The sequence below is a fragment of the Camelina sativa genome, chromosome 5 (genome assembly GCF_030686135.1).
Source record: "Camelina sativa cultivar CO46 ecotype springtype chromosome 5, ASM3068613v1".
NCBI classification, from domain to species: domain Eukaryota; kingdom Viridiplantae; phylum Streptophyta; class Magnoliopsida; order Brassicales; family Brassicaceae; genus Camelina; species Camelina sativa.
Genome location: NC_141884.1, coordinates 21989964 through 22002591, shown reverse-complemented (window position 1 = coordinate 22002591; position 12628 = coordinate 21989964). Strand labels below are relative to the sequence as shown.

Genomic DNA, 12628 nt, shown 5'->3' with positions numbered 1-12628 from the left:
CTACATTGGTTTTGGTTATTGTTTTCATTTTCATGAGTTTTTTGTGAGACTATTGGTGTTATTGTTTTTTAATATTCAGCTTCGTTTCAATTTAATTTCTTATTCCTTTGTTTCCTTATCTATCCACTTTGAGACTTTTTATATTTCTACATTGGTTTTGCGATTAGGTTTTCATGTTTTTATAACATGGTTGTTATAAAACCTTAACTTCTGATACTTTATTTATGATTATGTTATTGACTAAAGCTGAAACAACTGTATTATACTATATCTTTTATTCTATATTTGAATACACATTTTTGCATGTGAAACAATTGTAAGATGAGAACTCTATTTGAATAACACATATACGAACACAGCAACATATAAATTTGTACTCAATTATCATGTCAAAACCTTTCTCCTGTATTCACAAACAGTATAATACAGTAAAAATAGTGGATCAGTAGAAACTGTATGACATAAAAAATGCCTTCATAATTTGATTCTTTTTGTTACGTGACATTTCACACATCTCAAATCTATTAATTTGTTTTTTCCTGCTTTATAACTTTAATAAAATTGATTCGGCAAGTCAATCAGTATTCAGAATGATATCCTAATATATCTTATTTTTTTTTAAAGTAGAACCAAACCTTATCAATATAGTTGTTTTTCAGTTGGTTTATTTGTCCTTATCTGTAACTAGACTATTATTTTTAAAACGAAACTAACACTTCCAATAATATAATTCTGTATATTATCAAGTAATATAATTAGAGCATCTGTAATTGACGTACAACTATATCTTAGGGAATCTGCTATAACTTAAAAATATCAAGAATATAGGTCATAATTATTACAAATAATATTTTAGGAGATAAATACGAAGTGTAAGATCTATCGTACCGTCACTACTAAATTCAAATATTATCTTCCTATACAATGTATATATATCAATCAAATAAATATACTATTTCTACCGAATTAGTTGAATCATCTTAATCGTATCAACCAACTATTAATACAAAAGCTTAACTTTCCATATGTTTTCAAAAATGGCGATATGTACAATGAATTTATGTAGATCCTCTGAATATAAACACTTTGATTTTACTATTTTTTAACACAAAAACATGCAGATTTGACAACTCATTGACTTTATAAATAAATGAAAAAAATCAAAAAAAAAAAATTATCTATAAAAACAAACCATATGTGAAGTCACTTTTTCATTAACCTAAACCACTTCTTATTTCACCACAATATCTTCTCTTCACCAATATGGCTAATTTTAGCCAATTAACCACCATATATCCGTGCAATGATCTAAATTGGAACGTTTGTGTGAAGATCCTAAGGATATGGCGTAAAACAGATGATGGGGATGACTCTCTCGAGTTGGTTGTATGTGATGTCTTCGTAAGTTTTGTGTATTTTTATCACTGATTTAGAGATAATTAACAATATATATATATATATATATATATGACTTTGTTTTTTTCTTATCAATTTCCAGGGGACCAAAATAGTAGTAACTATACCGAATGGTTTTATTGAAATTTTCAAGTTTGACATCCAAGAAGATGCATGGAAAGTTTTTTCTGCTTTTGACGTCATAAACAGCAACAGACCTATCCGTATTACTCAAGGTTACTATCGGATCGTGTTTAGGGAAGATACCATTGTGGAAGACACTGAACCACGTTCTAACAATCAGTTCATTGATTATGTGTCTTTTGATACACTATATGATAGTTATCATGCCATAACTAATCGCTGCTTAGGTATTTTTTTGAATCTAATTTTTTAATTTGTTTATCTTACTATAATATTAGTTTTATGATATTTAATATAAACATTCATATTTTTTATAGATATCATGGGACGTGTAATCAATGTCCAACCATTGATCTATGTCGATGATCCAAGAGCTGTTCAATATGAGGAAAGGGCCCGACTTTTGTGTTTCTCCCTTAAAAACCAAAAGTAAAACAGACAAGAAGAAATAATTTTCCCATGCAACTCGGAACCAAACCAACTATGAAAACCATTTTTTAAATTATCTTTTTCCATATTTACTAGATACAACTAATTCTAACTTTTTTTTTGTAGTCATGAAGTCATTCACTGTACTGCTTATGATGAACATGCCGACTACTTTCAACGTTATTGGAGTCCTTCTTATACGACTCCTATCATAGGCGTTCTACGTTTCTGGAAGGCTAAGTTTACTCATGGAGGTACAAGCTAATGAGTTTTATTATATTGAGCGACTCAATATGTAATCATTAATTTTAAAAAATTTTATTCTTCACAATAGGTCAAGACATCAAACTTTTGAGTGTTCCTGGAGTGTCTACTATTTGCTTTGATCCTCCATATACTGAAGTAACTGATTTCAGAAACAGGTAACCTTTAATATAATAATAATTTGTTGTTTACATACATACTTTCATCTCTCATTTATTGATTATTACAATATATCATTTTGATGATATATTATTATGATATTTTTCAGGATCTCCTTCAACCTCGACAGTGATGATGACTTTATCTATTAAGGCATAGCTTCAAGGGAGTAAATGATGAAGTGGTCGACTTTCAAGTTGCTCTGTAGTTTGGCTTTATTCTCTCTGTCAAATAAGAGACATTTTGTCTCATCGTGCTTTTCTTATGTAATAAATTACCATCTTTCCATGTCATGTTATTTTAAAAACTCGAGTGTTTTAAGTTTTAATCTTATGATTTTATCATGGTCAAATTTTATATATATACTATAATAATATTTTCTTTTATTTGCTTATTAGATAAAATAATATGCTCATAGAAAACAATAACATTTCTTATGAAGTTGTTTATACACATATACATAATAGATGTCATTTTAATAGAATATATAGAGTACTTTTCTTAACAACACCAAAACATTTACTTCTATAATGTCGTCGATGCATTGTAGACATATAATTTTGGTTTAATTTTAAGCCTAGACTATAATCATTTTTTTTTTTTTGCTAAGGGATGGATGCTAAAACTTCAAAATAACTTTAACCCAAAACAAAATAGTAGTCAATTTTTTAATAAATTTAGGATACTTATATAACAAAGTGAACCAATGCATCACGATGGTGTCTTCGCCACAAGACTGGCCGGCGTTCTCCACTTATCTCGAGGACATCACGATGGACAGGGAGGAATTTTCTTCTTTTTCCTTATCTTTTATTCCTAGGACTGTAAATGTAAAAGCGGATCTCTTGGCATGCTGTGCGCGCACATCTCCGCATAATGTTTTGTATGTAAACAATTTCCCTCCGCAATGGCTCATCTGAGCTAATCTTTTGTTGACAAAAAAAAAGTGAACCAATGCATGAAGCTTGACCAGTCTAAAAAATAAAAATGACAGCCTTTCAAAGTCTTTGCTTTGATTCTTTAAAAATTGGACATTCCAATAAAAAAATGACAACACTTTAAGATACTACTCCCATCAAACATAAATTTCATATAAGTAAATGTACACAAAAGATATTTTAGAAGTAATTTTAAAAGAAGGAGAATTCGGTTTCTTATCGTTTTTCAACCTTTATCAACTACTTCATTATAAATACAGAATGAGGTTAGCTATATAGATCATTTCTACTCTTATAATGTCTCATCTTTCATCTTCTTCCTTCTTTAAAACACAAAATTTTCCATTAAAAAAATATGGTAGCATACATAGAAGAATTGGACCCGACATCTAATCGGATTAGTGTTGCTGTCAAGTTACTCCATTGCTGGACACCTCATCTCATATTTGGACAACCTAACTTTAACTGTTTGATTGTGATTGATGAGAAGGTATTTTAATAGATCTGTGTATTTTCGATAAAAAAAAATTTAATATCTTTTTGTTATGCATGTTTTCAATATACTTTTTTGTCAAATATTTCTCTAATGTGAAAAAATTTTACAACAGGGAAAACGAATTGATGCTAAAATCCCATTTCATGATTACTTTGATCATTTCGTAGATGTGTTGGAAGAAGGAGAATGGTTTCTTCTTTATAAGTTCGAAGTTATGGAAAATCAGCAAACTTTCAGGAACTGTAACAATCCTTTCCTCATATTGATAACAAATCAAACTCGAATCACCCCAATACCTCCCAGATGTCCAGGCAACATTCTTCATCTAACAGATGCAATAACGCTTGAGAATGCTACAGAGAATGAGAAGAACTGTTGCGTTGGTAAATATCTTATTCTTAAAATTAATTATAAGAATAATAATTTTAATATTAGGATTTTACTCATTATATTTAGTTATGATTTTAATTTTTTTCTTTTTATAATTTATGGTAGATTTTTGCGGGATGGTGGTACGAGTCGCACCACGTCTTAAAGTTAAATTTCTAGATCGTGAAGCTGGTTACAATGGGCAAAAAGAAGTTCTTCCCTTACAGTGAAGGACATCAAGTAAGTAAATTAAACTAAATAAAGATTTACAAACATGATGAGATCATTGCTATTTAGAAAATATTATTAAGAGTCATATGTATTGAAGATAATCATTTTTTTGTGTGAAGTGGAGAAGAGATTAAATGTCTTGCGGTAGGTGATACATGTTTGGAATTTGGTTATAAATGGGAACAAATTACTTCCTGTCCTTCATATAGTAGCAAAGATGTCATGTGTCTGCTTATGTTTTGGAGAAGCGCTTTCTTTGATGGTATAAACAAATCTTAGTTTCAGTTTTAATATAACGCATATAAGGTAAAATTAAATGTATTAATCTTTAGAATTTAATTCTTCAGGTAACGTATGCTTAATGTCTCAATTTAGATGTTCTCATCTTATACTTGGAAACGAAGTCAGACCATTCACGACAGATCCTGCTCTGTAAGTTCATAATATTCATATATTTTTTTCAGTATCTCTTTACAATAGATATTTTTTAACATATTTTCCCATTTTTCTGCAGTCTCGCTTTTCATGATACATCAGATGATGAAGATTATCACGGAGAAGAAGAATCAAGTGATTCTAATTAATCAGTGTAACAGCCACATTGTTTGTTACAAAATTTTATCAAATCCTTTAGTTTCCTTTTATTTAGTATAAGTTGTTGTAATTGTGAATCGTTAATTCCGCCTTATTATCGTTTTTCAACCCTAATATAATTTCTTTATTTGAATTACAATTTAATATATGTTTATATATTTAAACTTACATTTAAAAGAAAACGGGTAAGTCTTAACATATAAATTGTCATATATATATATATGAACCTTAAAAGATTTCGTAAATATTCTCCAGTAGTTATGGCTAAACATATATTTAGTTATGACTAAATATTTCGTAAAGAGTTCATTCGCTTAACATATACTGTCACATAATTTTGTGATTAATTAATAGACAGATTAATCACAAAATTCCTCATTAAGCGTTCTCTCATTAGTCCTACGAAGATATCTCTCAAAAAACAATCAATCAGTGTTTTTCTTTTGCTTAGTTGTTTACAATGAAGAAGAGGAAAAATGATGAATCAAATCGTATTCAAGTAAAAGAAGGCGACCCAAAAAATCGTAAAGTGTCTACGGAAAATCAACCACAAAGTCCAGTTACAGTTTCAGAGAAGCCTCAAACTGTAGTCAATATTAATTCTGTTTTTGGTAGAGTTCTAAATGATATTACAAATCGGTCATCTTCTCAAGTACTTTCTTCTCCAAGTACAAGTAACACACTTTCTGGTATTGTTCATCTCAATTTCATATTTACATTTTTATTTATTCAATATATAAACTATATTAACTTCACAAACTAAATCCAAGCATATTTTTATTTTGTGATTTTGGTGTAGATTATAGGACACCATCTTCTGGCTTTTCAAATGAAGGCATATGTAACAAAGAGAGTCGCAGTAATATTTTTAATGGTAATTTAAAAAAATCTTAAATTCAATTCTTAAATTTAAATTATTACTCATCTTCTTATTTCTATGATCATTACGTTTTGAATACACGTGCCAATTAAATTTTTCCTTCAGGAAGTAAGCCTAATTTGGAAAAATGGATTTCGAAACAAACTTGCAACACAAGGATTCACTCATCTACCACTCCCATAGTTGACTCTATAGCAAAAATGGGACGAAGATCATCAACTCCATCAGGTCTATTAATCTAACATATTTGTATAATTATTTTTATTTTATATTATATAGAAAACTAATTATTTCAAACCTTATACCTTATAGACAAACTAGTGCCAAATAACTATCAGAGTAATCATGCAAAGAATTACCGGTACAATCCCACACTTTTGGATGTTACTAATATACCCGAAAGGAATAACAGACACTGAGTTGAGGAAGAGATCAGTCCAGATAGCACTATAACTAGAGGTTATTCGTAATATGTGTAACCCTTTATTTTAACTATTACAAAGTTTTTTCAATTTTATTAACTCTCCATTTATACACAGATCGAGTGTCCACTCAAGCATCAAAAAACAACATATTTAGAAGAAAGGTTTCAAGCATTTCAAAAATGACAAATTTAGACGAAGATGAAGACAATGAATATGAGCAGGTTGACTCAGATAGCGGTATAATTTCTTCATCCAATAATAAAAGTCTATATTATCTATTGTTAGACATTTATTTACAAAAATAAAATAATCAATCCATGTTTTGCAGATATTGAAGAAGAATATGATGATTAGGTATTTTATTGTAGTAGTCAAGGAGAAGATGATTCATCATCATCTGAATATGCTGATGATGAAGATGTTGTTGATCAAATTACACCACAACTTTCAGCTGCTAATGATGCTAAACGACGTTATGATATGCTTACGATGTTTGAGGCAAGTTTTAAAAAAGTTTTTGGAACCACAACTAACACTACAAAGAAGACTGTTAATTTATGGACAGGTAGTCTTTTATTGGTTTTATTTGAAGTATATTTATAAACAAGAAAAATTTGAAAATTGTGGATGATACATTAAATATTTGCAGGATATGCAGATGATGGTGATCCTGAATATAGTTGTCCTCATTGTGGTGCAATTTTTTGGTATGGAGAGAGGTTGCAGAGGACAGTAAGAACTAATAATCCAGTCTATACTGGATGTTGTAAGCAAGGACAATTGTTCTACCTATGCTAAAAGAGTCTCCAGAAATGTTATGGAATCTACTAACAAATGAAGATGATTTGTCATGTCACTTCCAGGAGAATAGTAGACCTTATAACATGGTTTTCTCTTTTACATCTTTGGGTGGTAAGGTAGATCGTTCTGTTAAAAAAGGACGTGGCCCATCCATGTTTGCTTTGCAAGGTGAAAACTATCACTTGATGGGTTCTTTAAAACGAAAGGCTGGTGATTATGCAAAGTTTCAACAACTTTATATTGTTGACACTCAAAATGAAGTCCAAAATAGAGTGAATGTTATGAGGTAATAAAACCATTGTTTTTTTTTCTTAAATGGACAATTGTATATCTTATAATTTACTGGTCCAAAAGTTGCTAATGAGATATTTTTTAAAAAATGCAGCAAAGAAGGATGTGAACTCAAAGTCGATGGGAAGAAAAAATTCAGGCCAGATCTTGTGGAAAGCTTAATCAAATTGTTGGACAAAGTTAATCCTCATGTAAGAGCTTTTAGAATGGCTAGAGATAGGTTTGATATGGAGACAGAAGAATCAAAGTTCCATATGAGGATTATCTCAAGTCGCAAAACTGATGGTAGGGAATACAACATCCCTACGGCCTCTGAAGTTGCTGCACTGATTCCAGGAGATATTGATGCGAATATGGATAAAAGAGATATCGTCCTCCAAAAAAGAAGTGGAAAATTACTAAGAATTCATGAATGCCATGTCGCATATCTAGCCTTATAGTATCCTTTGTTGTTTCCAAGAGGAGAGGACGGCTACAGACTTGGTATTAAGAAGACAAAGATAACAAGAGGAAGGATATCAAAGAAGCAGTCAAAGAAAAAGAATTCAAATAAAAAAAGTCAGAAGGATGTAAGTATGAGGCAGTGGTTTGCTTATAGGCTTCAAGAAAGGAAAATTGAGAAGCACACCCTTCTAAGATCAAAGCGTTTACTACAACAGTTTATTGTTGATGCCTATACCATGATCGAAACAAATAGGCTAAGGTATTTTAAAAAAAACCAAAAGAATCTTCGAAAGACATGCAAGGAAGATTTGAGGAAAGCAGCAGAAGTTGGAGACGACAATTTAAACAATCATGGAGACTCTTTCACGCTACCTGCTTCTTTTACTGGAGGACTAAGGTATATGAGGCAGAGCTACCTTGATGCAATGACTACATGTAAGAAGTTTGGGTTTCCAGACCTCTTTATTACTTTCACATGCAATCCTAAGTGGCCTAAAATTGTAAGATTTGTGAATGAGAGGAAGCTAAAGGCTGATGATAGACCAGATACCATTTGCAAAATATTCAAGATCAAGCTTGAGAATCTAATGGATGACATCACAAGAAAACATATTTTTGGAAAAACAGTTTCAGGTTTAAATTCTTTAACCTTTTTCATTTTTAATTAAACATTTACACTTTCTTTTAAATCATTACATATTAATATATAACATTACATATTATTGTTGTGCAGCTATGTACACTGTAGAGTTTCAAAAAAGGGGTCTTCCGCATGCTCATATTATAGTGTGGATGGATCCGAAATGCAAGTTTCCTACTGCAGACGAAATTGAAAAGTCGATTTATGCTGAAATTCCAGATAAGGAAACAGATCCAGAACTCTACAATATAATATTAGAATGTATGATTCATGGTCCATGTGGTGCTGCTTACCCCTCATCTCCTTGCATGGAAGAAGGTAGCTGTTCAAAATTTTACCCAAAACCGAATGTTAAAACCACCAGCATTGACAAGGAAGGTTACCCGGTTTATAGAAGAAGAAATGATGAGCGTTTTATCGAGAAGAATGGTTTCAAATGTGATAACAGATATGTTGTCCCTTACAATCGGTTTTTGTTGCTTAAATATCATGCTCATATAAATTTGGAGTGGTGCAACCAAACAGGTTCAGTGAAGTACTTACTTAAGTATGTTCACAAAGGTAATGATCGAGTTGGTGTCATTGTTGAACCTCATAAAAAAAAGGAACTGAAGAAGGTCAGAAGAATCTTCAAAATGAGAATACGCCAGCATCCAAAGACGAAATACAAGATTACTTCGATGGCAGGTAAAAAAATTTAGTACATTCCTTCAATTTGTGTTTATATAATTCATTGTAAATCAGCTTCTTTCAATCTTTTGAAGATATGTATCTGCGTGTGAGGCTATGTGGAGGATTTTAGCTTACCCAATACATTATAGGCAAACCGCTGTTGTCCCACTCACTTTTCATGAGGAAGGCAAACATCCTATTTATTTTCGGGAAGGTGAGTCTGCACAGGATGTCATGGATCGTGACTCTCTTGATGAATCTCAGTTTCTTGCTTTATTTGAACTTAATAAATGTGATGAAGAAGCTAGGAAGTTATTATATGAAGAAATACCAAGCAAGTTTATATGGGATGGGAAGGAGAAAGTTTTTTACAGAAGGAAAACAAGAGCATTTGTTATAGGGAGAATTAACTACGTTCCTCCGACGATAGACGATGCATATCATTTGAGGATTCTTCTCAATTCAGTCAGAGGTCCTACCAGTTTTGATCACATTAAAACTGTGAATGGTGTCATACATAAATCGTATCGTGAAGCATGTTATGCTCTTGGTCTGTTAGATGATGACAAAGAATATATTGAAGGTATCAAAGAAGCACACTTCATGTGTTCTGCAAAGTACGTTCGTAAAATGTTTGTGAGGATGCTTATCTCCGCCGTGCTAAGTGCTCCTCATATTGTGTGGGAAGAAACTTGGACTATGTTATCTGATGACATATTAAGGCGTAAAAGAGAAGAACTAAAACGACCAGGTTCATTACATTTACTATCTTTTTAAGATACATTTAAAAAAAAAAAATTATTAAAGATGTAGTATATAAATTAACAAATCTACATTTTACAGAGCTTACATTGAGTGATGAAGAAAGGAAAATATTCTGTCTACAAGAGATAAACAAACAGTTGAAAAGAAATGGTTCTTCACTTGAGTTTTTTAAGACTCTGCCCCAGCTACAGAATGATAATATTCCAGTCTTAAACCAGTTAATAGCTGATGAGCGTAGATTCATCAATCAAGCAGATTTAAAAAAGAATCATTTGGAGTGGTTAAATATGCTTGCTGAAGAGCAGAAGAAGATATATGATGAGATCATAGACTCTGTTTTCAAAGATAAAGGTGGAGTATTTTTCTTATATGGTTTTGGTGGAACTGGTAAACATTCCTCTGGAAAGTTTTATCTGCAGCTGTAAGGATCAGGGGAGAAATCATTTTAAATACTGCTTCTAGCTGTATAGCCTCTCTTTTATTAGAAGGTGGCAGAACAGCTCATTCAAGGTTTGGCATTCCTCTCGAAGTGAATGATACATCTATGTGCAGAATGTCAAGGTCTTCTGATCTAGGTGAATTAGTCCAAGAAGCCAAGTTGATAATTTGGGACGAAGCTCCAATGATGAGTAAGTACTGCTTTGAGACTTTAGATAGAAGTTTGAAAGATATAATGTGTGATCCAGAAGATAAACCTTTTGGGGGAAAAGTCATTATTTTTGGTGGTGATTTCCGTCAGATACTTCCTGTTACGGTGCTGGTCGAGAACAAATTGTTAACTCATCGCTTAACTTATCTTACCTTTGGAATCAGTGTAAAGTGTTAAGGCTAACAAGAAATATGAGGTTGCTGCAAAAGATAACTCCAAATGAAGCCAGGGAGATTGAAGAGTTCTCGAAATGGATTCTTGATGTTGGAGAAGGAAGACTTAATGAGCCAAATGATGGAGTAGTTGATATTGACATCCCAGAAGAATTGCTTATCACAGAAGTAAACTCTCCAATTGAATCGATCGTTAATGCAGTATATGGTAATTTGTTACATACTCCCAAGGATTCCAGCTATTTTTAAAGCAGAGCTATTTTGTGTCCTACAAATGATGATGTCAACACTATAAACGACCACATGATATCCATTTTAGAAGTTTAGTAAGAGTTTAATCAACAAATTCTATATATACGATATACTATATGACGCTTCTTGATTTTTTCTATTCAATTATTCATAGTTTTGTTTCTATTGTTGATTTTGTTAAAGGTGAGGAAAGGGTTTACTTAATTTCAGATAGTATTGATCCTGCAGATAAAAGGAATAAACACAATCCTGCATATAGCCCTGATTTCCTAAACTCAGTTAGGATTTTAGAAGTGCCAAACCATGCTCTTTGTTTGAAAATCGGTTGTCCAGTCATGTTGTTACGCAATATTGATGCTCATGGAGGTCTAATGAATGGAACAAGACTACAGATTACACAAATGGCTGATCATGTTATACAAGCAAGAATCATCACAGGTACGAGAGTCGGTAAAATTGTTCTTTTACCAAGGATGGTATTAATACCATCAGATACCCGTTTGCCTTTCAAAATGAGACGTAGACAATTTCCGATTAACGTTGCTTTTGCAATGACTATCAACAAAAGTCAAGGTCAGTCTCTCTCAAATGTTGCTTTATACTTGACCAGACCTGTTTTCTCTCATGGCCAGCTATATGTAGCCATGTCCCGTGTAAGCAGTAAATCAGGATTGAAAATCCTCATTACTGACCCAAAAGGAAAACCTGAAAAGAAAACAAGGAATGTCGTCTTCAAAGAGGTTTTCCAAAACATTTGATCCACAAAAATGCATAACTTCGTAAGACTCTGTTTTTACTTTGTTTCCATTTTTTTCAATTAAATTGATTTGTTCTTCCATTTAATTATTTGATCATATATTTTTCTTTTTTGGTTTTGCTGGGTTTCCTATTTAATTTCACCTTATAATAAATTTCTAAATCCTTATTTTTTATGTACTCCACAAATTACTTTTTATCATGCTTATAGACATATTTAGTTTCATTTATTTAATGTGATTCACACGTATGTTTTATCTTTGAAATCCTACTACTATATTTTATTAATTATTTAACCATGTATAAATTATATATAATTTCAAAGAAGTTCAGTAAAATAGGCACATTCGTTATATTCCTTATAAATTTGGTTTAATCTAATTTTCCAAGCTTAAAAATTTAGAATTTTAAAAAAATATTTACACATTTATAATAACATAATATTAAGACTACATATACTACAGCTACTACATGAGAATGAAGAAAGTTGTTTGTTAGATACCTTGGAGGGGAGGATAGAGGCCAGAGTTAATTATATAAGAACGGAAATGGGTCTATGTCAATCTTAGGGTCTGAATTTGTGACTGCGGTCAGGGCCGCCAAATCCGTCAGCGGTTTAGACCGTCCCAAAAACAGGCCGGCCAGCAGACCGCTGTGGACCAAGTCTATTTGTACATAAAAATGGTCTGCAGTTGGAAGGCAGCGGTTTTATTTATATTATCTTTAAACCGCACCACTGCGGTCTGTATTTAATGAATTGTATTAGTAATTTCAAGTCATAATAAACATTTTGGCCCGTGCTATAGCACGGGTTACTACCTAATAAAAAATTAAGAGGCAACTCTTATTTAGTACACTTAA

The 12628-nt window shown here is 31.7% G+C and overlaps 1 protein-coding gene and 1 pseudogene across 1 annotated transcript; both read left to right on the top strand.

The window, feature by feature from the left end:
• Positions 1 to 1222: 1222 nt before the first annotated feature.
• LOC147944167 (uncharacterized) lies at positions 1223 to 2743 on the top strand. The gene is made up of 6 exons (XM_087512827.1): positions 1223 to 1401; positions 1499 to 1766; positions 1857 to 1968; positions 2095 to 2222; positions 2303 to 2390; positions 2501 to 2743. Exons 1-6 carry the CDS (start codon positions 1264 to 1266, stop codon positions 2541 to 2543), a joined length of 777 nt encoding a protein of 258 aa, XP_087368953.1. The 5' UTR covers positions 1223 to 1263; the 3' UTR covers positions 2544 to 2743.
• Positions 2744 to 6503: 3760 nt separating this feature from the next.
• Positions 6504 to 11769, top strand: LOC147944166 (uncharacterized; annotated as a pseudogene).
• Positions 11770 to 12628: the final 859 nt, after the last annotated feature.